The 26,702-nt window shown below is 36.1% G+C and overlaps 1 protein-coding gene across 5 annotated transcripts in view; it reads left to right on the plus strand.

The window, feature by feature from the left end:
- DDHD1 (DDHD domain containing 1) overlaps window positions 1-26,702 on the plus strand; it is a 94,924-nt gene that overhangs the window by 63,178 nt on the left and 5,044 nt on the right. For 3 of the 5 annotated variants that reach the window (XM_049611554.1, XM_049611558.1, XM_049611555.1), the window contains 6 exons: window positions 8,096-8,358; window positions 11,033-11,108; window positions 17,761-17,910; window positions 19,814-20,066; window positions 21,076-21,267; window positions 24,074-24,157. In XM_049611554.1, coding sequence (XP_049467511.1) covers window positions 8,096-8,358; window positions 11,033-11,108; window positions 17,761-17,910; window positions 19,814-20,066; window positions 21,076-21,267; window positions 24,074-24,157 — 1,018 coding nt within the window. The remainder of the gene's footprint in view (window positions 1-8,095; window positions 8,359-11,032; window positions 11,109-17,760; window positions 17,911-19,813; window positions 20,067-21,075; window positions 21,268-24,073; window positions 24,158-26,702) is intronic. The other 2 variants (XM_049611556.1, XM_049611559.1) reach the window with 1 other exon arrangement.

Here is a 26,702-nt window from a genome sequence, read left to right on the forward strand (position 1 = left end):
TCTTGTTGCTGTTGGGTATCTTTTAGAGTGTTAGCGTATGTGTCCTGAATTTGAAACTTTTATGCACTTTTTTTTTTTTTTACAAGCAAATGAGTATTTACAGGAATCCATTAATCTACAAATAGCCTGTATTAGTGAATTTGATTGTCTTCAACACATTGGGAAGCCCTTAATACCTGAAAGTAATAGATAGGTTAGAAAATAGCTCTTTGAAAAATATCACTTTTCATAAATCTGATTAATTGTATCTATAATTATTGTGCTCACAAAAGAGTTTTAGACATTTAGAAATTTCCTTCAAGTTTTTTGTATGTAATAGACTTGCTTTTATTGTGTCATTTCCGTGGTGGATTCATTTAGTTCTTAAATAGTAATGTTGCTTATGCATCACAAAAATAACCCTGAGAGGGATAAGAGTAAAAGTTTATTCAGAAGGATGAGAGATCCTGTACTGAATACATTTTGTCACTTTATTGATATGAGAAAAAGAATTCTGTTTCATAGGAATAACCTTGTTAATTACCTAGCTTGTGTTAGCTTGTCTAATCCTCATTAAAACCCTATGAGGTAGATATAATTAATATCTTCATTTGAAAGATGAGAAAATGGGTACAAGGAGTAGTTACTAGTATAGCTCTCTGTGCTGCTCCAAGCCAATTCATTTCTGGTTTTGTTCATTCAGAGCCATTCCTGATTCATTCAGGATATCCCTTGCACATTTACAGAAATATGTTTGGTTAATCGCCGAAGAACCTCCTTCTCTTTGGGCTGCCATCCCCTTAGGATTTTTCGCCATTCCTCTTTCTGTATCCCCTCTTTCTGTATCCCCTGTATCTCTACCAGTACAGAGTAGTCTGCCACGATCTGATAACAGTGAAAGAAACTATTCTGGACCTCATTCTAACCCAACAAGGAAGGCCTGGTTCATGAAGTACAGAATTTACCTGTTGGTAGTCCTTTATAGTATATGGTGAGTGTTGTTAAATATGCCCTAAAGGTTAAGAAATTGAATTATAGTATTGCAAGTGAAACTAGTTAGTGGGAAAAAAACGAAAGAGGATGGCTGAAAGCATATAACATACACACACACACACACACTCAGATGCCATGGGTATACCTTATACACACAGATACATGGTTGGTAGTATTCCTAAGAAGGTATCCAGAATGTTTAAGGGTAAAATGTGCTGAGGCATGTCCCCCAAACTAATAATAAGAGTTTTGTAAAAAAGATTTAGGTTGACATTGATAACAAGAAAAACTAGAAAAAGTATCAGACTCAAAGCTCTGAACGTTAGTTAGTGATGATGGAGAAAGTAGTCACTTTCTAATTTACACTTATACCTTCAAAAATAGTTATCCTTTGAATGGAGTTTAGTAAAACAGATATTCTGTAGAAAGAGGGAACTGATGACTAAAATAAATGGAGAACACTCAGCGTTTTAAATTAGTCTGCCCTTTAATCCAGTTGAATTTTGCAGAAAAGCTCTGAAGAACTTGTGGCTGAGTTTCACCAGTCCTGAGCAATGTTCCCCAAACATCCTTAAGTAGAACAGTTACTTGGGGTATTCATTAAAAATACAGCCGACAAACAGCCTCATGGGGCTCATTGGAATTGAGGGTATTAATGTGAATTAGTGATTTTGAACATATTGGGATATGTAGAGATATCTATATATTTAAGTGGATATATGTACATATGCATGCAAATATTTCCCACCTGTGTGCATTGAAAGGGCCACAAAGTAAAGACACCCCAATCCAATGAGTACACCTAGCACCCAGTCCTTTGTCTCCAATACTGTTAATACCCTCTCAGAAGAACTAATATTCCTAAGGGAAATGGCTGATTCCAGGACTGAGGCAGGATTGGTACAGGTCGAAGCTGGAACTGCTTGTCATAACAGAAAGGAAAATGCTCGAAAGAATGATGGGGCAGGTCACAAGGACACAGGAGCCAAATTAAAGAAGCAGATCCCCACTGGCCAAATCTGGAACAATTTGAGCACCAAAATAATTAAGGAATTATCATTACTTATTATTAGGAATTAAGAATAGTTTTAATATAGAATTATAAGGATAATATAAGGAGTTATAAATCACTGCAAAATTCATAATCCATTTCGATTACAAATAGATAAATAAGTGGGGGAGAAAGCTTCTCTGCTTACTGTAAATGCCAAAGGCTTTCTGAAAAATGTGGAGGGCACGCTGGAGGAAAACCCTCATTTTGCACTTGTTGTGGTAGGATCAGATAAAAGAGGCTTGGGCAGGATTCATCAGTGGATGCTAAACTGAGGGCATAATTTTGATGAGGAACAGGATATTTGCATAGTCTTAAAGTGTATCCTCACAGACTGCTTATTAGCTAAAAAAAAAGAACAGATATACAGTAGAGAAATTAGGCAGTACCTTTACTGGGTGTTACTGGGGGACACTCAGAGGATACAGCATCATTTATGCAGTACTCCAATCATTAGGAAACCTCAAGCAAACACAAAATAAGGAAGTTCAAATAAAGTAGGAATGGGACTATGTCCTTTTTAAATGTAAATATCATGAAAGACAAAGAATCCTTATGGAAAATGTTCCAGATTAAAGGAGGCTAAAGAGACATGGTGGCTAAAGACAGCATCTCATCCTAGACCATAACTTGTACTGGCTGGGGGAAAATGCTGCAAAGTGTATTATTATTAAATCATCTGACAGAATGTGAATGGTAGATCAGATTAGTTGAAGTGTTATATCAAAGTAAATTTATTTTTTTAAGTTTATTTATTTATTTTGAGATAGAGCCGGGGAGGGGCAGAGAGAGAGAGGGGAAGAGAGAATCCCAAGCAGGCTCTGTGCTATCAGCACAGAGCCCAGTGTGGGGCTCAGTCTCACAAACCATGAAATCATGACCTGAGCCAAGAACAAGAGCAGACACTTAACCAACTGAGCCACCCAGGTTCCCCTCAAAGTAAGTTTATGAAGTTGATTGCTACACTCTGAGTATGGAAGAGAATATTCCTAGTCTTAGGAAATATACCCTGGAGTATTTAGAGATAAAGGACCATGACGTAATATATCCTCACATGGTTCGCAAAACCACGTGGTTCACAAAAAAATGTATGCACGTGTGTGTGCTACAAAAACAAACAGAAGGAATGATAAAGCAAACAGGATAAGATGCTAACAATAGGTAAATCTTGGGTAAAGGATTTATGGATGATCTTTATCCTTTTTTTTTTTTTTTTTTTTTTTTTTGCCACATTTGATAAATTTGAAATTATTTCCAGGTAAAAAGTTAAAAAAAGGAAACAAAAAAAAAAATGGTTTCCAAGGTCCCCTCCCTGGAGATTCTGATTCAGAGGGTCCGACATAGAGCTTGTGAATTTGTGTTAAAACAGTTCCCCAAGTGGTACCATCAGGGAAATTTGGGAAACCTTGCTTAAGGTATTGTGAAGAACAAAAGAAAACTCCGTGGGAAGCAGTTCAAAATTGTTCTTAATTTTAAAAAAGGAAAACAGATTCTGCAAATCAAAGCCCATTTAGCACAAGGTTGACATTAGCCAATATTCTAGAATAAATTATTTTTAAGCAGTGTATGTTTCCTTAGGGATAAATAACAGTGATAATCTTCATGATTATCTCATGCCTGGTGAATGAACCTTGTTTGGTTTATTTGATAGGCATATGAAAGAGCTTTTTTTCCCCTTCCTCTCAGCCTTTGGGGTTAAATGGATGCACAGTCAAAAACTGCCACTTAACTAGCTGTGTGACCTTAGATCAAATTTCTCACTTTCTCAGCTTCCTCACTTCCTCACTTATAAAATGGGCACATGACGACCTGATAAAGGTCATCATGAAGATTAAAGGTGTAATGTATATAAAGTTCCCAGTACAATTCTCAAGTTGTGATTAATTATATATCTGTCTTTATGTATTTCAAGGGTTCCCATTTAAGAAAAAAAAAAAAAAAAAGAATAGACTTACTCTGTTAACTCTAGAAAGTGAATAAAGATCAGTGATAGAAAATATGGAAAGGAACATGTTTGTTTACTAATGAAGAACTTTTTAAGTAACTAAAGCTGCTTTAAAAAAAAAATAGAAATGTCTCAAGGAAAAAAATTGTAAGTAATGTGATAGATTTTAAACTTTTTTTTTTTTACATTTATTTTTGAGAGACAGAATACGAGTGGGGGAGGGGCAGAGAAAAGGAAACACAGAATGTGAAGCAGGCTCCAGGCTCCAAGCTGTCAGCACAGAGCCTCACGTGGGGCTCGAACCCACGAACCGTGAAATCATGACCTGAGCCGAAGTCGGGCACTTAGCCAACTGAACCACCCAGGTGCCCCTGATAGATTTTAAACTTGAGGGGTGCCTGGGTGGCTCAGTCAGTTGGGCATCCGACTTCAGCTCAGGTCATGATCTTGCAGTTTGTGGTTTCGAGCTCCACATCAGGCTCTGTGCAGACAGCTCAGAGCCTGAAGCCTACTTCAGATTCCGTGTCTCCCTCTCTCTCTGCCCTTACCCTGCTCATGCTCTGTCTCTCTCTCTCTCAAAAATAAATAAACATCAAAAAAAAACTTAAGACTTATTTATAGTGATCTTTTGTAATATATACATGTATCAAATCATTATGTCATATACCTTAAGCTTATACAATATTGTATGTCAATTCTATCACAATCAACTGGAAAAAAGTTTTCAAAAACTAGAAGTGTCCACTTTAGAGTGGAGATCCTCCCTGGGGTAGATGGTGAGTGACTTATCAGGGATGCCACTGAGGGGACTCCTACCTTCAGAGCAGTTTAAATTAGATCATCTCTTAGTTCCCTTTTCATGGGAGATTGTGAGAGATGCTCATGGGAGGGACCCAATTAGTGATTGCACCAATAGTCATTAAAGAACCATGCTTCAGGAAAGAGTTTTGTGTATCAATTACTACTTCTCAGGTTATACTATCCAGGGACCAATTAAAAAAAAAGGAAACTAATCCAGACTTCAGAGACATCATCAGAGACCATTTGGCCCTTACTTTGACCCTGAATAAAGTATCATGAAAAATCCAGAGAGAAATACATATCTTGTGTACATCTGAACTCTCTTCTCAATGACTTTTAAAAGTGAAAAATTACAAAGAGAATGGTCATGGCCATATCATTAAAATTTCCTGAAGCAGAGAGAAGAACAAAGGACTAATTATATTCTTCAGTCAGACTATATATGTGTGGATTCTCTCTTGAAACTGCTGGCTTTTTCTTTTTGGGTTGATTTTCTTAATAAATTTTAACTTGTAAGCAGCAGTTATGAGAATTTAAAACTCTTAAGCTTTTGAAAAGCCATCCGTTGCCTACTGTGTTAAAGGTTAGCTGACTCGATTAGATAATATTGTAGAACTAATAAAATTAATACCATAGGGTATATCATTAATCTTGGTTCATATGTCTCAAATGAATATACTTGGTCACTAAGAGATCATAGCTGGGAGAATATAATTGGATCAGTGAGGAAAGCGGGGGAAGAAAAAAACCCTAATTAGAGTAGACTTTTTGGACACATCATAGAGGTGGATTTCTCCTTTTGCTGCTGACTGGATGATTTATAAAAGCATTTAAACACAACTGTTTAAAACTTTGCTTTCAAAATCATAATGTTTTTTATTTTGTTTTGTTTTTTTATAAATACTCCTAGCAAGGTGGCCTATTTTATTTTTATTTTTATTTATTTATTTTTTTTTTTTAACGTTTATTTATTTTTGAGACAGAGAGAGACAGAGCATGAACAGGGGAGGGGCAGAGAGAGAGGGAGACACAGAATCTGAAACAGGCTCCAGGCTCGGAGCTGTCAGGACAGAGCCCGACGTGGGGCTCGAACTCACAGACCGTGAGATCATGACCTGAGCCGAAGTCGGACGCTTAACCGACCGAGCCACCCAGGCGCCCCTCAAAATCATAATGTTTTGAAACACAAACATTCCCGTGTATGTAAACTATAGGAAAAGATTAAAATTGCTACCATATCTAGATATGTTCTAACAAGGAAACACAAAGACCACTTCTATTCAAGTATATGATTATTAAAACAGATGAAAGATGAAAGCATCAGCTCTTCAGAATTGTCCATTCCGTGTTTCATTTCACGGTGAAACATTTTAAGGTCAAATAACTTTCTCTGCCTCAGATAGTTACACTTGTTTTTAGTTACGCATATATGATTGCTGAAACATTGGGTATAGTGAGAAATGCTTTACATTTTTTGATATGAAATAGGTTATTCACTGGTAGAGATACTGATAGATCTTTTTATTTTAATGGGGGGGATGGTATTTTAAAAACAAAAGGATTGGGTACCTTTTGTCAGAATACTTAAGGATATATCTTTTAGTGTTTCTAGACTTGCCTGGGGTGAGGCTTAAAATCAAGGGCTTCAAATGTAAAAACTATTAAAAAATGTTGCTTTTGAAGGAATTTTATTTTATCTAAACATTAGCTTTTTCTGTACCTCCTATCATCTAGATTGTAAATCAAGAAAATTACAAATTTTAAGGGTTACTTGGTATTATCAAAGCCAAGTCCAAAGCATTACATTATAGCTCCCTTTCAGGAGAGCCCTATAAATTTCATATCACACTGCATACTCCTTAAACTATGTTGACTGGAATTACCTACAACCCATGTCTTAGAAGGGTTCTATATGCATTTGCCACTAAGGCAGTAGTCCTTAAAATGTGGTGCCCAGAACTGCTCAGATACTTGAGAATGGAGCCTAGCAATCTGTATTTAACACGCCCTCCACATGATGCTGGTGCACTTTGTTGGAGCTGGCTTTTCCCAAGACAGAAATTAAAACAACCAGTTAAAGTAAAACCTTTGCATTTGTCCCTAGAGAAAAGATAGCACATAGTGGCAACTCCTCCTCTCCTTCTCTTCCTTCATTGGCTAGATATATTTCATGACACCCAACACATGCTTTCAATAGCTTTAAGCAGACCTTGGTATTGCATTGTAGAATTCTTCAGTGCCAACAGTTAAGAGAGAACATCATGCCTTCATTCATGTCACTGCTAACCCTGCCATGCATGAATCCTCAAATGACTTAGAGGTTAATATCAGCAGGTAAAACATGTTCAGTAAAATCTAATAGAGGGTAGTGGCCTCTTGAGACAAAATAATAAAACTGAAAATGGAAGCAACACATAATGAATATTTGTATGTCAGAGTACCAGCTGGCATAGTAAGTACTGAAATGAGAAATTAAGTTAATATCAAGCAGGAAATTTATAATCAAAAAGTAGCAAGCAATGATAGGAAGAGGAGAGGACTGCCTTATAACTGACGAGGGCCCAGTATGGGTTTGAGTAACATTTTTCTGACTTTATGGAATATTTCAGTTAATATTTGTTAGAGCTAAATTTCAAAGGAAGTAGTTTTACAAAGAAAAAATGACTTAAGATACTTCCCACATTGATAACCTTAAGCCTTAAAAAAACCCTGCTTTCCATCCACATAAAACAACTTTTTACTCGTATCTATATTTCCAACTCAATGGGAATTTTGGAATTTCAAGTGGATCAACATTAGTTTTTTTTTCAATCATACAGTGGCCTTTGATTACATTACTCTTATCTAAACACATAATGTAATATATATAGTACATTAGCACACTTGTTATCGTAAACTCAGATATTCTTTTTCTAACATTTACTATAGCTTAAACTATGAGGTGTAAAAATTTAGAATTGCATACGAGTAAGCTGCAATGAAGAAAAAATTTGAAGGGGCTCTTTGGAAATCTTACTGGAATCTGCATGGAATTTTTTTTTTTTTTAATCTTTGGAACTGCTGGCTCATATAGTTAGTATAAGGACTGTGAAAGGAGCTAGATGGGTGATATCTGCCTGTATTTTTTAGTGATGATACAGATTACACATTATGTTTACTTTTCTTCATTTTCCGCAAGGTTTTGAAATACCTGAGTTCATTTTAATAACCTAGGTATATTTGGCCAGTAATGTCTGTGTTTCTTTCTTAATGTATTTGAGTTTGGAGATAAAGTTTATAGCAAAGTCAGTGTGATTAATATGATAATGTTTTCTTATTTCAAACAGCTAGTTAAAGGCCTTCAGCAAGAGCTGAACCGATTATATTCCCTTTTCTGTTCTCGGAATCCAGACTTTGAAGAAAAAGGGGGTAAAGTCTCAATAGTGTCACATTCCTTGGGATGTGTAATCACTTATGACATAATGACTGGCTGGAATCCAGTTCGACTCTATGAACAGTTGCTACAGAAGGAAGAAGAGTTGCCTGATGAACGATGGATGAGCTATGAAGAACGACATCTACTGGATGAACTCTATATAACAAAGCGACGGTAAAATACCTTAGTCTCTTAAAAGAATTTTAAAAGTCTTAATGGAATTACTGGACTTCTTAGGAGAAAACTGTAAGATTTTCATGATAATATTTGGAGTATGGAGAGTATTAGGTAACATGCCTAATAGGCGAGAGACAATTTTGTTAATATGCATGCTAATTCCATGCATGTTCCAAATAGCATAAAATAAATTGCTTTGTCATCATCTTTTTCCTTCCATCTCTTCTTCAGAATGTGTTAGGAATGAAATCTAAAACTTATTCCAAGCTGAGTCACTGTGCAGAATCCTTATTGAAAATGTTTACCAGTTTGTAATCCTTTGTAATTTTTACTAATCTTAGAGATGGGCCTTTGCCTTTCTTATTCTGAAAATAATTTTAAATCCCTTTTCTCCTTGGCAATGAACTTTTGGCAGATTTATAATTATTTGATCACTTGTGGCCTTCCTGATACTACCTTATAATTCTTAATTACATTCCTGTCTTCATCTATAGTTACATCCTTTATCTTCTTTGTCCTCTTAATGCATCTCATCGATTCTAATAGAACAGTAAAAAGTCACTCATTTTGATAGTTAACATCATATAAAAACAACCAATGTAGTTGACCAAAAATTTTATTCAGGAAGCCTTGGATTTGTTTTAGTCTCATAAGTAGTTGTCTAAGGATTTTATTTAAAATATTATTAAGTACCATAGGCTAGATACATATATTTTATAATGTCAAAATAATTGATAGTTTTGAAAGAAGATATAAGCATGTTTCAGAGCAGCCATTTTTTGTTTTGTTTTGCTTTTTAATTTACCTCCAAGTTAGTTAACATATAGTGCAACAATGATTTCAGGAGCAGATTCCTTAATGCCCCTTATCCATTTAGCCCATCCCCCCTCCCACAACCCCTCTAGTAACCCTCTGTTCTCCATATTTAAGAGTCTCTAGTGTTTTGCCCCCCTTCCTGTTTTTATATTATTTTTGCTTCCCTTCCCTTCCCTTGTGTTCATCTGTTCTGTGTCTTAGAGTCCTCATATGAGTGAAGTCATATATTTGTCTTTCTCTAATTTCGCTTAGCATAATACCCTCTAGTTCATCCATGTAGTTGTAAATGTCAAGATTTCATCCTTTTTGATTGTCGAGTAATACTCCATTGCACATATATATATATATATATATATACACACACACCACATCTTCTTTATCTATTCATCCATGGACGGACATTTGAGCTCTTTCCATACTTTGGCTATTGTTGATCGTGCTGCTATAAACATTGGGATGCATACATCCCTTTGAAACAGCACACCTGTATCCCTTGGATAAATCCCTTGGATAAATAGTAGTGCAGCTGCTGGGTTGTAGGGTAGTTCTATTTTTAGTTTTTTGAGGAACCTCCATACTGTTTTCCAGAGTGGCTGCACCAGCTTGCATTGCCACCAACAATGCAAAAGAGATCCTCTTTCTCCGCATCCTCACCAACATCTGTTGTTGTCTGAGTTGTTAATGTTAGCCATTCTGACAGGTGTGAGGTGGTATCTCATTGTGGTCTTGATTTGTATTTCCCTGATGATGAGTGATGTGGAGCATTTTTTCATGTGTTGGTTGGCCATCTGGATGTCTTCTTTGGAGAAGTGTCTATTCACATCTTTTGCCCATTTCTTCACTAGATTATTTGTTTTTTGGAAGTGGAGTTTGATAAGTTCTTTGTAGAATTTGGATACTAACCCATTCTCCCATTCTGTCGGCTGCCTTTTAGTTTTGCTGATTGTTTCCTTCGCTGTGCAGAAGCTTTTTATTTTGATGAGGTCCCAGTAGTTCATTTTTGCTTTTGTTTCCCTTGCCTCTGGAGACATGTTGAGTAAGAAGTTGCTGCAGCCAAGATCAAAGAGGTTTTTGCCTGCTTTGTCCTCGAGGATTTTGATGGCTTCCTCTTACATTTAGGTCTTTCATCCATTTTGAGTTTATTTTTGTGTATGGTGTAAGAAAGGGGTCCAGATTCATTCTTCTGCATGTCGCTGCCCTGTTTTCCCAGCACCACTTCAGAGCAGCCTTTTAGATATAAAATCCAGTAAAAAAAAATAATAAACAGGTTTAGAAAATAAGCTGCACCTTTAAAAAAAAAAACAGAACCTTAGTTCCATTATTTATTAAATGTAAGTAGATACAAAACATAATAATGGGAAAAATTTGAAGTAACCCAAATGTTCATCAGCAGAGAAGGATTAATAAACTGTGGTTGATCTGTATGAAGGACAATTATACAGCTGTTACAAAGATTGAAGTAGATCAGGAGGCAATGAAATGAAAAGACCTCCAAGATTCACTATTAAGTGTAGAAAAAAGCATAGAACTGTGTATATGGTGCGAACATTCAGTGTGATTTTTTTTTTAAGGTCATATATATGTTTGTATTTGCCTCACATTTCCCTAAAGGATCCTCCCAAAAAGCTGTTAACAACAGCTATTATGAAGAGTAGGGCTACTTTTACTAATCATTTTATAAATGTTTATAGACTGTAGCAGGTGCATTTATCAAATACTGTCAACAGGGATTAATTTGAGGGATTGGATAATGGGCCATCATTTTCTTCTTTATACTTTAGTGAACTAGCGAGCATCTAATATTTATAAAATTGTGAATATAAATATTAGTACATTATCTCCTACTGCTTCCTAGACTGAGAGAAATAGAAGAACGGCTACATGGATTGAAGGCGTCATCCATGACACAAACACCTGCCTTAAAATTTAAGGTAAGGAAAGAGAGATAAGATTTCCATCATTTATCTCAATTTCTTTTCAAACATCATTTGAAGTGTGACAGTAGGATTCAAGTGAAATCTGAATTTTTCTTTCAAATGAATATATACTGAACGCATACTGTGTGTTGGACATTGCTAGTTTTGGGGTTTTACAAGGAAAAGGGTGGACAAGATGGCTCCCCAGCCCTCAGGATCTGTAACACAGCGTCATCGGTACTATTAGTAGCTTATAGAATGATATATACATGAGAGAGAGGTTGTAATTTTGCTTGGAAAGGTTTACAAAGGAATGACATTTGTACTTAATCTCAGTAAAGTGGATATTGCCAAGTGGAGGAAAAGAGAAATGCTATTCTGTGTAAAAGAAACAGCACAACAGGGGTGTGAAGGGGTATGACCCCATAGTACCTCCAAGAAACATGAAATAATCTCAAGTAGTGGAAAGAGAAAAATATAGATAGATTTGGGAAATATTTAGTATTTAGAAATAACAAGCCTTAGTAACCAGCTAGTTATGGATGATAAGAAAAATAAGTGGAAGCATATAGTGATGATTTTAGGGATGGATGGAAAGCTTGCTTTCATTCAGTGAGAAGTAGATGACAAAAGCACAGGATGGGGTGTATGTGGTTGGTTTGGAGCAGGGTAGGCAAAACAGTTTAGCTAGAATTTACAGGATTTGGGGCAAAGGGGCTGTGGGATAACAGGAAGAGCTAGAAATAAAGAACTTATATTTCATGTGAAGGGTTTTTGAGCATCAGAATGGAGCTGTGGTAAAGTAGTTGTTTAGAAGAATAAAAAATGATAGAGAGGGGGCGCCTGGGTGGCTCAGTCAGTTGGGCGGCTGACTTCGGCTCAGGTCATGATCTCGCGGTCCGTGAGTTCAAGCCCTGCGTCGGGCTCTGTGCTGACAGCTCAGAGCCTGGAGCCTGTTTCAGATTCTGTGTCTCCCTCTCTCTGACCCTCCCCCGTTCATACTCTGTCTCTCTCTGTCTCAAAAATAAATAAACGTTAAAAAAAAAAAAAAATGATAGAGAGATGTCGACCTTGACCTGCCTGTTGGAAAGGACATAGCCTGTAGCTGAATAACAAATAACTCGTTTGCAATGTTAAATGGAGCATGTCATAAGCTCCCTAATACTCATTTCCTTTTGAATGTATACACATATATAGTGTACTATATCATCTCTTCTTGAAATATCTTTTATCACAAGAACTTAACATACTGCTTAAGTAATGGAATGATGTAGAAAATTTTTTAGAAGAATCTATCTCTATGACTTACAATGTTTTTTTTTTAACGTCCATATTTAAAGGCCATAAGGTTGGGATACCTGGGTGGCTCGGTCGGTTAAATATCCAGCTTTGGCTCAGAGCATGATCTCGTGGTTTGTGAGTTTGGGCCCCGCGTCGGGCTCTGTGCTGACGGCTTGGAGCCTGGAGCCTGCTTCAGATTCTGTGTCTCCCCCTCTTTCTGCCCCTCCCATGCTCATGCTCTCTCTGTCGATAATGAAATAAACATTAAAAAATATATATTTAAAAGCCATAAGGTAAATTTATGTATTTAAAAAGTATATGAGCGTGATCTTTGGAGTGATCCCACCTAGAAGTTGAGTTCCATCTCTACCACCATTTTTTTAAAGTTTATTTATTTATTTTGAGGGTGGGGGAGGGACAGAGAGAGAGAGGAAGAGAGAGAATCCTAAGCAGTCTCCACACCGTCAGCACAGAATCCAATGCAAGGCTTGATTTCATGAACTGTGAGATCATGACCTGAGCCAAAATAAAGACTTGGATGCTTAACCCACTGAGCCACCCAGGTGCCTCCTTACCACCATTTTTATATATGATCAATATGTTAAATATGCAGAATTGATCTGATAGAAAAAGTAAACTCTTGTATTTCATGTCCTGGATTTTTTTTTACTGGAGAGTAGAGTATGATCCACCAAGTATTAGGATCTCAAAATTCAATATTCATATTACTAGAACTTAAACAGTATAATTGTGTATTCTTGTAGTATATACTCATGTGTAGTCTAATAATATGAATTTTTAATTGTTATTTAATTACTCATAGAAGAAAAATACAGAAATCTGAAATTTAAAAAGGACTATCTGATGACTGGCAAATTAATATTTAGAACTCCAGGGATCTAGAAGGAACAGAAGTCTTTCTATGCCTGTTAACCAAAAGATGGGTTTACTTTCAGAGTATAGGTGTTAGGTCTGTTACAGGTGACCACTAAACTTTAAAAACAAAGAAAAACTATTGACAAATATTGGTCTGAAGAGTGGGAAAATTTGGTTGTGATCACGAAACTTGGCCACTAACTGGTTATGTAATTATGTAACATTGGCCAATTATTTAACATCTCTGAATTCATCTGCTTACTCATCTCTGGAAAAGGAGGTTAGACTAAATGTCCAAAGCTCTTTTTCACCTTGAAAATTCTTTGATGGGTGTAGATTTCACTAAATCAGTCGTTACTCTTAGAATAATTCCTTTGTGGGGTGCCTGGGTGGCTCAGTCAATTAAGCATCTGACTTCAGCTCAGGTCATGATCTCGGGTTTGTGAGATCAAGCCCCACATCGGGCTCTGTGCTGACAGCTCCGAGTCTGGAGCCTGCTTCAGAATCTGTGTCTCCCTACTCGTGCTCTATTTTTCTATCAAAATAAATAAACATTTTAAAAAAGGAAGAATTCCTTTGTGTGTTTGTCTGTCAAACTGCATACCAATCATAAAGAAAGTTGTTTTATAACAATTTAACAAAAATTTATGAAACGCCTGACCAAAGCATAAAGCATTTTTCTAGGATGTATATGTATTTACAGGTATGTATACATCAAGCAGAAAGGATTTACATAGGGGGTGCCTGGGTGGTTCATTAAGTTAAGCGACCAACTCTTGATTTCAGCTCAGGTCATGGTCTCAAGGTTCGTGGGTTTGAGCCCACATTGAGCTCTGTAGTGAGCATAGAGCCTGCTTGGGATCATCTTGCTCCTCTGTCTCTGCCTCTCCCCTGCTCACTTGCGTTCTTTCTCCCTCTCTCTCAAAAATAAACTTTAAAAAAAGTATTTAAAAAAAAAAAAAAAAGAAAGGATTGGGGCACCTGAGTGGCTCCATTGGTTGAGCATAGGAGTTTGGCTCAGGTCATGATCTCATGGTTTCTTGCGTTCTGGCCCCTTGCTGGGTTTTGTGCTGAGAGCATGGAGCCTGCTTGGGATTCTCTGTCTCCCTCCTCTCTGCCCCTCCCCCAGTCATGCATGCATATGTGCATGCATGCTCTCTTGCTCTCTCTCTCTCTCTCTCTAAGATAAACAGTTAAAAAAGTATTTACTTAAATTTTCTTCTATCTCAACTATATTTTGTATCTTTCCCTATCCTTTATTATTTTAATTATCTTAATCCTTTCAGAAGTTGGTGTTTTCATCTGTGTCACTGTCTATGATGTTTTTTGTTTTCTTTTTTTTATGTTTATTTGAGAAAGAGCATGCAAAAGCAAGGGGGGGGGGGCAGAGGGAAAGAGAGAGAGAGAGAAAGAGAATCCCGAGCAGGCTCTATGGTGTCAGTGCAGAGCCAGAGCCCAATGCAGGGCTCAGACCCACGAACCCAGAGCTCAGGACCTAAGCCAAAATCAAGAGTTGGACGCTCAACTGACTGAGCCACCCAGACAGCCCAGTTACTATCTACCATTTCAAATGCTTTTTCTTATAGTTTTAATTTAACACAAGTTAATTTTCCTCAGCCTTCAGACATGTCGAAGTTACCCAGTCCTTTAAAAGCAAAAAAAACTTTCTCAAACCTTCTTTAACATGGAGGTACCATTTTCAAAATATATATTCGTTATTTGGGGGAAAAAAGAAGAGTCGCTTCAGATGTAGTGTGGGGAAGAGATTAAAGGGACATAAAATTGGAGGCAGAGACAAGTGTATATAGTTATAGTCCAGATGAAAGACCATGAGGTGAAGTGCATAACTTCTTAGATGTTGGAGATGAGATGGAATGATGAATTTGGGACGTCTCACCCATCAGGATAATGGGATATATGAGAGAAGTTAGGCGACCTTAAGAGGTAAAGTGTCATGTTCTATATATAATCCAGTACTGCTGATCACACCAGTTTTCTAGAAGCCCTCTTGCGTGCCATTCATGTATTTACTGCATTATCGTGGTTCTCCTTTCCCTCCCCTTTTGTAGTTTTACCTCCTTCCTCTGCTAATCAAATGTAGTTCTCGCTAAAGCCCTTCTCCTTTTTTCTTTTTTGTTTTAATTTTTGTAATGTTTATTTATTTTTGAAGTAGAGAGAGAGCGTGAGTTGGGGAGGGACGGAGGGAGAGGGAGACACAGAATCCAAAACAGGCTCCAGGCTCCGGAGGTTTCAGCACAGAGCCCAATGCGGGGCTCAAACTCACCAGCCATGAGATCATGACTTGAGCCGAAGTCAGATGCCCAGCTGACTGAGCCACCCAGGCACTCCTCCTTTTTACTTTTAAATGTTTGTTTATTTTGAGAGATATGCACTATGCATATCTATGCACTTCATAAGCCCTCTTACCACTTCTCTTGGTTTTACGTGTCACTTCTGTAACGGTGATACATAGAGTTGGGAGATGACATATCCAATTCTGTATCTCTTGCCTTAGAATTTCAGCCCCTGTAAATTAGATATGTTACAGATAGTTCAAACTTAATTGTGAACAAAAACAGAACTTACCTAGAGTTTCCTGTTGCAGTTGATGGAACCACTCTCTTCCCAGTCAGCCAGACCCAAACCTTGACCTGCCTCTGACTCATTCCTCATCCTCATCTTCATTCAGTCATATTGATTCCACCTTCTCCTCTCCCATTTCTATTTCTGAATGGAACATCTCGCCCTGCCCGGGTTCAGATTCTCTCTTGCCTAAACACTTTCAGTAGTTTCCTAACTTGTCTCTGAGTCACCAGACTCTAAATTTTCCAGTTCATCCACATACTACTACCAGGTTTACTAACCTCCTAAAACATGGGGCAAATCCTGTTCTCCTTCACTACTCATAAAATCGATTAAGTCCTACTTTTTTAACCAAGTAGTCAAGATTCTGTGCATTCTCATTCCAAGTTACATTTTCCTGACACCCAATTTTTCAACTATGTCAGACTACTTATACTTCCTAAATTGAGCCAGGTTCTCTCCTGCCTCTGCTTTAGTTCATGTGATTGTATCAGCCTAAAATGTCCTCCTTTCTGGCCCCAATGACCAGCCCCAGGTGTAGAAATCCTTTTTGTTTTTTATGGCCAATGCAAATGCTTTCTCCTGTGTATCAGAAGACGAACAGACTTTTCTCCAAAGAAGACATCCAGATGGCAAACAGACACATGAAAAGATGCTCAATATCATATCCTTTGCATAAAGGAAATGCAAATCAAAACCACAGTGAGGTATCACCTCACATCTGTCAGAATGGCTGAAATCAAAAACACAAAAAACAGCAAGTATTGGAGAGGATGTGGAGAAAAAGGAATACTTGTGCACTGTGGGTGGAAATGAAAACTGGTGCAGCCACTGTGGAAAATAGTATGGAGTTTCCTCAAAAAATTAAAAATAGAATTACCATATGATCCAGTAATTCCATTAATGAGTATTTACCCAAAGAATTCGAAAACACTAATTCAAAAAGATAAATGCACCCCTGTGTTTATTGCAGAATTATGTACAATAACCAAATTAAGGAAGAAACTTAAGTGTCCATTGATAGATGAACGGGTGAAGATGTGGAATATTACTCAGCCATAAAAACAAGAATGAAATCTTGCTATTTGCAGCAACATGGATAGATCTAGTGGGTACAATGCTAAGTGAAATAAGTCAGCCAGAGGAACACAAGTACCATATGATTTCATTCATGTAGAATTTAAGAAACAAAACAAAGGAACAAAGAAAAAAACAAGACAAACCCAAAAACAGACTCTTAACCATAGAGAACAAACTGATGGTTACCAGAGGGGAGGTGGGTGGAACGTAGATGTAATAGGTAAAGGGAATTAAGAGGACACTTACTGTGATGAGCTTTGAGTAATGTATAGAATTGTTGAGTCACTATATTTTACACGTGAAACTAATATAACAATGTATGTTAATTATACTGGAATTTAAAAAAAATTAACAATGTGGAAAAAAATGCTTCCTCCTGTGTAAAAACTCTGAGGTGGAATTAATTATCCCTCTCTTACAGCAGGCTTTCCCCCTATTCATTTATTTTATTATGCCTCCCCCACAGGATTCCTCTGCCTTATTGGTCTTTATTAAAACATTGATAGCATTAGAATATTACTTCACACAAAATAGTAGCTTGATAAAACTTGGACTAGTGTGTGAAAACACACAATGAAATGGTCTTCCTTCTCCTTTTCTTCTTCTCATTTTTTGTTTTCTGTTAGATTTAAAGATAATGAAGTTGCTTCTAAAAATGGATTTTTTTAGACTAATTAATGGTTGGCATATAATTATGGCAGATACCATCTGAACAAAGCTTGTGAAAAAAGACATATTTGAAGATAATTTTATTGTTCATATTTTGCCATGTGTTATGTTGTGCCCAAATTCTGCTGAGAAAAACTACCACCAGTTTTAAAATTTGGGATGACTTTTATCATTTTAGGTTGAGAATTTCTTCTGCATGGGATCCCCATTAGCGGTTTTCTTGGCATTGCGTGGCATCCGCCCAGGAAACACTGGAAGTCAAGACCATATTTTGCCCAGAGAGATTTGTAATCGGTTACTGAATATTTTTCATCCAACAGATCCAGTGGTGAGTTGCAGTTATAGACATTTTTCCCTCAACATTAAATTATTCATAAAAGACTCTGTATGAAATATTGCAAGGTACAACTGAACTAATGAGAAATGAGTTAATTTATCTGATTATATTTTCATAGGTTCATATCTTTAAGACATTGGTGTTTTGGTTAATTTAGGGCTCGGAAATACCTCAGAGGTGATCTATGTTATAAGAGCATAATGTAAAACTATTATCTCTGGACAAATAGTACAAGGAATAGGAATCTTCTGGACTGTCTAACCACAACCAATTGTAATGCCAATAACCCAGCAACCACAAATTTTGAAAATTCCATTTTAATCTTTTTTTCTCTAAAACATGCTACCATATTGAAATGTGTTTGGTAGACCGACCCTATTTGAAATGTATTAAACATGAAAAAGTGGAAGAATTTATTTTAGCCTGGTCGAATTTTAAGTCTGGAGTTTTTCATTCTCTTTTATGTTTATACTGTTAATAATTTTTTAATGTTTAGTGTTTAATGTTTTTAATCACTCCAGTGATCTTGCATCCGGGTAAATTGTATACTACCAAGTAAGATTGTTAGATGAGAAAAACGCTTCTTAAATCTTTTTGGGGACAAGGCTAGATAGAACTAAATTTAAAAGAAACTGTTTTAAATAACCTTCATTCTCAGAAAGTTTGCTTTGTGTAATTGTGTGAAGTCTTTTCAAATATCTTTAGCTAGTACCAAGTAAATATAGCATTGATTAAATATTAAAATTTTAACAATTCCCTGTGTGTTAAAGAATCAAAAATGCTATCTTTAAGAAATGAATTTCACTGAGAATATAGTATTAGATTCAAATACAGACAGCACAATCTTTGGCCAAGTCACTCCCAAGACTTATCTATGTAATGCAGATGACAAAATTTTACCTCCTAAGATGGTTAGGATTAAGTAAAATATATGTAAAAACACCCAGCTAACCATTTAGTATTTCATTAATATATATTCATTTTACTCATTATCTTGTAACTTGAAAGTGAACTTGAGTTTGTAGGGGAACTCTGAGTTATCAGTGTATACCCTGTCCTTGGTATAATCTTAAAGTTTTGTTATATCATAAAGGAGGGCTCCAATGTCATTTTATTAAGTTATTTTTTCATTATTCATTTTATAGTTTTTCCTGTGATTTTTTTTAAGTAAAGTTTTTTTAAATAAAGTTTATGTCAGAACTGTGCTAAGCAGTATTTACAAACGTTGTCTGTTCTTGCCAACATCCTTGTGAGGTAGGAAGTGTTAATCTGATTTCTACAGCTCAGGAAACAGTGACTCTGAAACTTGTGACTTGGTAGGTATTATTCAGTTAGTGACAGAGGCCAGAATGTGAACTTGGGGAATTCTAATGCCAAGTCCATTCATTGTCTTTTCTGCTATATCATCCCTTCTTCACATTAGACAAATGGTCTTTAATCAGCATCTAATTTGTGCTGTTACTATGTTAATCTATTTGAAAATAGAGCTTACGAAGAGCTTCTAAGATGTTACAGATTGGCTTTATTTACTGTGTCCTAGTTTACTGTTTATTGCTTCCGCTTTGTTGGTGAGACTAACATAAATCTAATTGTTATATGATATCAGAACCTAATAAAAATGAATCTGTTTTTCTGAAAAACAAATTAACGGGCACTGTTAGCTTAGACCAACACTAATTGGTTCTTTCCATAATCTCATCATTAAGGATATATAATTAGACCAAATTACATATTATTAATAGTGAACAAATGGGAATGCATGTTAGAAATACCAGATTTTTTTTTTAATTCCCTAAGGTCTATTGAGCATGCAATAAAATAAGAATAAACAGTTTACTAAAATCCAAGCATTGTGCCTTAATGTTGTGTTTCTTTGCATTTTTTTAAAATCAAGGCTTATAGATTAGAACCATTAATACTGAAACACTACAGCAACATTTCACCTGTCCAGATCCACTGGTATAATACTTCTAATCCTCTACCTTATGAGCATATGAAGCCAAGCTTTCTCCACCCAGCAAAAGAACCTACCTCAATTTCAGAGAATGAAGGCATTTCAACAATACCAAGCCCTGTGACCTCACCAGTCTTGTCCCGTCGACACTACGGGGAATCTATAACAAACATAGGCAAAGCAAGCATATTAGGTAATTTCTCTTAAGTATTTCTTATCAGTAAATGTAAGTACTTTTTTAGATAGGCATTAAATTTGGGGTACTTGAAAATACTCTGCATATTACAAAACATCCAACATTTAATCCCCATGTCTAGAATTAACTACCCTCTCACTGTTCATACTTGAGAACTAAAATCCCCAAAGGTTCTCTAACTAGATCAGATCTTGTAGGTTTAGAATATGAGATAGCTGGATAGACAAGGAAAGGTCTGGGAATCAAGGCCCTCATTTTAATCTTGGCCCTACCACCTACTATGAGATCTTGGGGAAGTCCCATCATTTTTAATGGTCTGCTTCCTCACCTGTAAAATGAGGGAGTGCTTGAGTTCTAAGGGTGTCCCTGCCAACCAGTTCTGCAACTCATGTCTTAACAGTCTCTCAAACCGTGTCTGTCCTGGGGTCAACAAGGATATTTAATTTCTTTGAATCATCTCCTGCACCAGCCACAATGTTTGGGGTAGTGCTGGTTTATGTGCCCCTTGAATTTGTCCATTGTTCTTAGTTACAGGTTGCCTTAATATAAAGTGCCACAAGATGGCACTATAAATAGGCTTTTCATTGAGATTTCACTTTGTCATACTCCCAGATTTGTTTATTGATAGCTTTTTATAACATACTCACTTAACTTCAGTAGTAAAGCATATCAATAGTAAATATATGTCCCTGTCAATGGTATGATTCTTTCATTAACGTTTTTAATCTTCCCAAATATTGTAATCAACAGTGATCACTTGAATAAAATAGAATCTTTATTCTTTTGTACACTGTATTCCTGCAGTTTGTACAACTCTCATTCTATTCAACACCATTTTTACTTAGAAACCTACAGTGTAAATTGTAACTTTCCTATGTTCCCGCCCTGGAAAAATATGACTAGGACTTGGTTCCTCTGCCAATTGGCTGTAACTATGGATGGTGCTCTTTAGCTTGGTATGTGGTGTGATTCCAACAGACTGACTGCCCTGTTTTGCGAAATATAGGGGCTGCCAGCATTGGAAAGGGCCTTGGAGGGATGTTGTTCTCGAGATTTGGACGCTCATCTACATCACAGCCATCTGAGACATCAAAAGACTCAACAGAAGACGAGAAGAAGTCACTTGGCTCGCTTCCCACTACCACTGTTGCAACACAGACCCTTCCACATAGCAGTTCTGGCTTTCTGGATTCTGCATGTTAGTTCATATTTTTCTTACTTTAAGTTAATACTCGATCTCTTACAACTTGAAGGCGGGGAGGATAAAGATACTAACGGTAGCAGTCAACTCTAAAATGTAAAGCATAAGTTAGCTTTTTTTTTAAAAAAGTACTTTTCCTCTGATTATATTTTTTATTTATTTTTTTGAGAGAGAGAGAGAGAGAGCATGCAAGCAGGGCAAGGGCAGAGAGACAGAGAGAATCCAAAGCAGACTCCACACTTCGCATGGAGCCTGGCACAGGGCTCAATCTCACAACTGTGAGATCATGACCTGAGCTGAAATCAGGAGTTGGACACTTAACCGACTGAGCCACCCAGATGCCCCTGATTATATTTTTAAGTATAATTCCCAGGTAAATGCAGTTTTGCTCTCTGCATTGGTGAATGAAGAATTAAGAACATTAATAATCAGGGCCTGGTGGCACAAGGGTCTTAAACATCGAGCATAAAACAAATCTCTTTGGGAGAAAGCACCCCTGATTTTTAGAAAGTAGATTTTTTAAAAATATGGTCTTCTCAGCCTTAAAAATTCATGTAATTGCTTTAAACCTCTGCTGTGTATATTCTTGATACTTTTTAAAAGCCATCCTGCTGCTAATTCCAGAGTTTCATTCATCCAGCCAAATTACAAAGACCTTCAGGCTTATATTGTATTGGATCCGCTGTGTGGTTTCCAGTTCTGTCCCAGCTACCTAGTGTAAAGTAGATATTCAAGAAATGAATAAATGAATGGATAGTTATGCTGGACTTAGCATTAGAATGGAGCTCTATTTAATTCTTTCCAGTAGACTTCTAAGGTTTAAAATCTTGAATAGTTGTGAAACTCTTATACATTTAATATATATTTAATCCCAAGGGTCTAAATTTGAGCCTTATTTTCAAGTGTCCATAAAAGAAGACTAATAAGTCCTATTTTTCCATTGACTTACATAAAGAAATGTAGATTCTCAGACTAGCTGCTTTTTGTTACTATAGCAATCAGGGAAAACTTTTCCTTTCTTTCTCTATAAATGTTTAAACAGATTTTATTTCAGATACTTGTAGCCTTGTCTTCTTGCTGTGTCTGCTACTCTGTATTTTAAAATGACCAATGTCCATTGCCATCCATCAAACATACTTAAAAAGGAAGTTCAAGTGTGGTGGTTCTAGAGGCTGGATCTTTCTCCACAGTTAGCCCTACTCCAGGAGCCATTATCCTGGACATTCCTGAGTTGGACATTTCTATTCGGACCAATAGCATTTTTTAACGTACTCCTATTTATGTGAGACTCTGATTACTAAAAATTTTATAATTGTAAGCCTTTTGAACACTGCCTAGAAAATTCATTTCAGACTTTGATATTTGTATAAAATTCATTTTTTTCATTTTCTTATTATTGCTGACTTAAGCTTTCACTTCTACTTATTCAGAAATGCGGCTGTAAAAATACAAAATTCTGTTGTGACATGCAGAGATCACAGCTCTAAAGTTTCTGAAGAAGAATAGTTTAAAAGAATTTTGTAAGATGACAGGTAAAAAGTCACAATTCCTTGTAATGTTAATACACAGCAATGATGCTAGTAAATAAACATTAGGGTGACTGAGGAAACAAGAATGAAGTGGGATTTGAGCCCCCAAGAAAGGGTAATGAAGACAAAGAGAGAATCCATAGGATCTGAAGGAAGAAAGCTGTTTCTATGGTCTTTTTACTATTTAACATAGTAATTTCAAAATGATAACAGAGAAACCTGTTTCTTCTTTCAGGACAACAGTTAATAGAGGTGCTCAGCTGCATTGCATCATTATACTTTGATAGCTTAACAAAATACATTTTCTGTCAGTCTTGCATATAAATTCTTTCTTTGTTGGTCTTAATGGTAAAGTCCTTGTAGACTGTAGACTCCACTAAATATGAGCTAATCGTGAGTCTTAGTTACAGATATTTATCTCTAGACATAGATGTAACTATTAAAATTAAACTATTATAGTAGAATTCCACCTTTTAAAATCAGATTCTCAAGATTTGCCTTACTAATTGTTAGACTTGCTTCAATAATACACTCTTCTTTGTAATCCTGATTTGGATGTTTTTTTATGTCGTAGTTGCTCTATTATGCACATAGTGGCTGTATCTTGCAAATCCTAAAACCTTTCTTCCTTAAGCCTTCTTTCTGGGATTTGGTCATTGTGATTAGGTGATTCTGGCTTCCTTCCTTTCTTCGTTCTGCTCGCATTGATTGCCTCAGTTCCTGATGACCTTTATCCTGAAGCTGCCAACTTTGATTCTCTTGCTTTTTGAGGGTAAGATGGACACAGGCTTTGAATTTTCATGATCCATCAGGGTTTCTCTCTTTGAAGAGTATGTGTTGTCAATTGAAACCACTTTATTCTCATCAAGTTGAATATCAATAGCTAGTCTTCATTTCTTTTGAAAAGTCCGGGCTTATTTACGGTAGTTTTATGGTTTCATTTCTTGTACTCCCTTATGTTTGTATCATATTACGGAAAAAAAATATCTGTTTCTTTTAACATTGTTTTGCCTCAAGGTTAGAACTTAAATGAGCTATTAATTTGGGGGATATCTGGGTGTTAACAGATTATGACATTGTATTGCAAAGTTAACAATGCTTACACTTTCCATGAAAGAGCTCTTCATAAAAACCAAAGTGTGTACTTCTTTATGTATGCTAGGTTTAATCAACATATTTGGGAGTGTTGTTCTAACTTTTGGCCACTGCATCATTGAAGGCCCTTTGTAACCATCAGCCAACACTTTACAGCATCTTGTGTTTTTTTTTCACAGATTTCAGACTTCAGGAATCGTTCTTTAATCTCCCACAACTTCTTTTTCCGGAAAATGTAATGCAGAATAAAGATAATACCCTCGGTATGGTATATGTCAGGAATAGCACTCAGAGTACAATAAAAATGATCCACTTACAGGTCTTCCGCTCACTGAAAACTTGCATCAGTTCTTCTATGAGATCAGCTTGAATGTTAACCATTACAGACCATTTGATATGTAATTTTTTCCTGTATATTCTAACCTTAAATAGTAGGGGTCCTGAAACCCAAGTATTTGATTAGTCCCTTAGTGTGCTAAAATGATACTCCTATACATTCCTACAAAGAAGCAACCTTTTGGAGAGGGAAGAAAAGCATGAGGTCATCTTCCTTCTTTATTGTCCCAAAGGCTGCAAAGAGGTTCGCTGTTCTTTACATGTAAGACATTTAGATATAAAGTCTCATAGTGTAAGAAATGTAATTATTCCTAGTTATTTCAGGTATCAGTACCGCTACTACTTAGGGCTGTGGGTGTGCCCTAGCTGCTGCTATCTGGTTTCAACACAAATATTTTTTCTTTAAGAAGGGTAGGTTTGCATTTAAAAATTAGCATTATTGGATACAAGAGATATTTTCAGTGTCTTAATTTTTAGCAGATTGTAAATGTACCACTAAGGATTAATCTTAGTTTAAAATCATTTTTATCATTAACTTTCATTCCTTTTTCCACAGCTCCTCTCCTTTTCCTTTTCCTTTTTTTTTTTTTTTTTTTTTTTTTTTTTAATATTGGATTTTGTCTTTAACAAAAAATGTTACAGGTTTTTCCTTGGATTTTTAACCACATTTAATTTTACAACTTCTCTATGTAGTTGCTAATTTCAATACATATTTTTTCTGTTTTCAAAAAAACTTCCTTGATAAAAATTCCAAAACAGTATTTTAATATAACAAACTGATTTGTGTTTTTATGCTCCCTAGCAACAGTTTGTTTTGATGAAACTTCATGAATTTCCCTTAAGGAATGATCTTATATAAGTGCTCTCTCTGCCCCCTGCTCATGTAATAGTCACATCCATGAAGAAATTATTTGACTTTGGTTTTTGTATATTTAATTCAACACAGAAGTTGATCCACTCATTTATCCTGCATTCAAGTAGCCCTTATACGTATTATCTTAAAACCATCCCAGCTATCTAAACATTAACTACACCAAACTGATTCAAATGGTAATATGTGTATGGCTTCTATTTCTCTTCCCCTGCTTTTTTGCATTTAACAATTATTTATTAAATGTTTACCATGAGCCAAAGTACCAAGATAGCCACTAGAAAAGATACCAAAATGAAACAGACTTCAGTACTGCCCATAAAGATACTAAATGCTAGTGTGGAAATTGAGCATTTTCTAGAGAATATATATTTACCTAGTAGAGAAGTAGATAGCTACATAAATATTTATAACATATGGTAGATGTGATGAGCCACATAACAAAGGTACTGGTAAAGGACTCCGTCAGTTCTAGGGAATGAGAAAATGCTTTCACCTCAAAAAATTATAAAAGACTCTGTGGAGGTAGAATTTGGACACACGGTGATGAAAAGACATTGCAGGGAGAAGAAACAGCATACGGAAAAGCACAGGGTATATAGAGGTATGTATGTATGTAGTTAGTTTTCTTGAGAAGAGCCAAGGATGAATAGAAGGGAATAGTTTTGAATGTGATTGGAAAAGTTTCTTAAACCAGATTGTAGAGGGCCATCTCCTGGAGTTTTTTTGTATTCAGGATTTACCCACAAAGCCCATCTGTTATCAAACATTAGGTATTTGAATATCTTTCAGGACAGATTAGTGTTGGGAAACTATTTTGGCAGATATGAAAACTGATTATAATATCAAGGATAGAGGATATCCTTAAATATATTTGAAATTATAACAGTTCACAAAATGTAAATATTCCTTGATGTCAAACACCTAACCACATGAAATGTATAGTTGCTCTGAGGCAACACAGAAATAACAAGACATAATTTACTCAGCAAGAACTCAACATAATCTTTCTTACTATGAAAGAAGCTTTTGCTACTCATTTGAAAACACAATTTGCTTTACTGGTATTTTTCTTGGTGTCTGCTTGTAGCCAAAAATCATGCAATTATGACCAAAATTAATACTTACAAATAAGACCACTTTTAAGATTCATTAAGTTTTTGAAAATTTCTCTCCAAGGAAGTTAAAGTGTTTCCATTAAGCAATAGAAACCTGTCCAATTAGTACACATTTTAAGACTAAGATGTGCACTTCCTATTCACATGTGTTATGTTTTCTAATACAGTATCCATGTGGACAAGCCTTGTGCAGAGAGTTCTCTGATGAAAGGACAGTCCTGATGACACTTCACCTCCTACATACTTCATACACTGCAGACATTCACTCTAGGGAATAGGAAGGGAACTAGGCCTCTGTGCCAGACTCCCCAGAAAAGAAAATAACCCATGCTTTAAGGCAATATAAGGCAACTGCTGATGATTGATAAGCTCCCACAGTATTTTTTCTCAGTTTCACTTCTCTTCAGTTCAGGATCTCATTCCTTTCTTTGTGGATAGAGGAATTCTAGCACTTAAGGCACTCAAAAGAGAGAAAAAAGGGAC

The sequence above is a fragment of the Panthera uncia genome, assembly GCF_023721935.1.
Source record: "Panthera uncia isolate 11264 chromosome B3 unlocalized genomic scaffold, Puncia_PCG_1.0 HiC_scaffold_1, whole genome shotgun sequence".
Taxonomy (NCBI): Eukaryota; Metazoa; Chordata; class Mammalia; order Carnivora; family Felidae; genus Panthera; species Panthera uncia.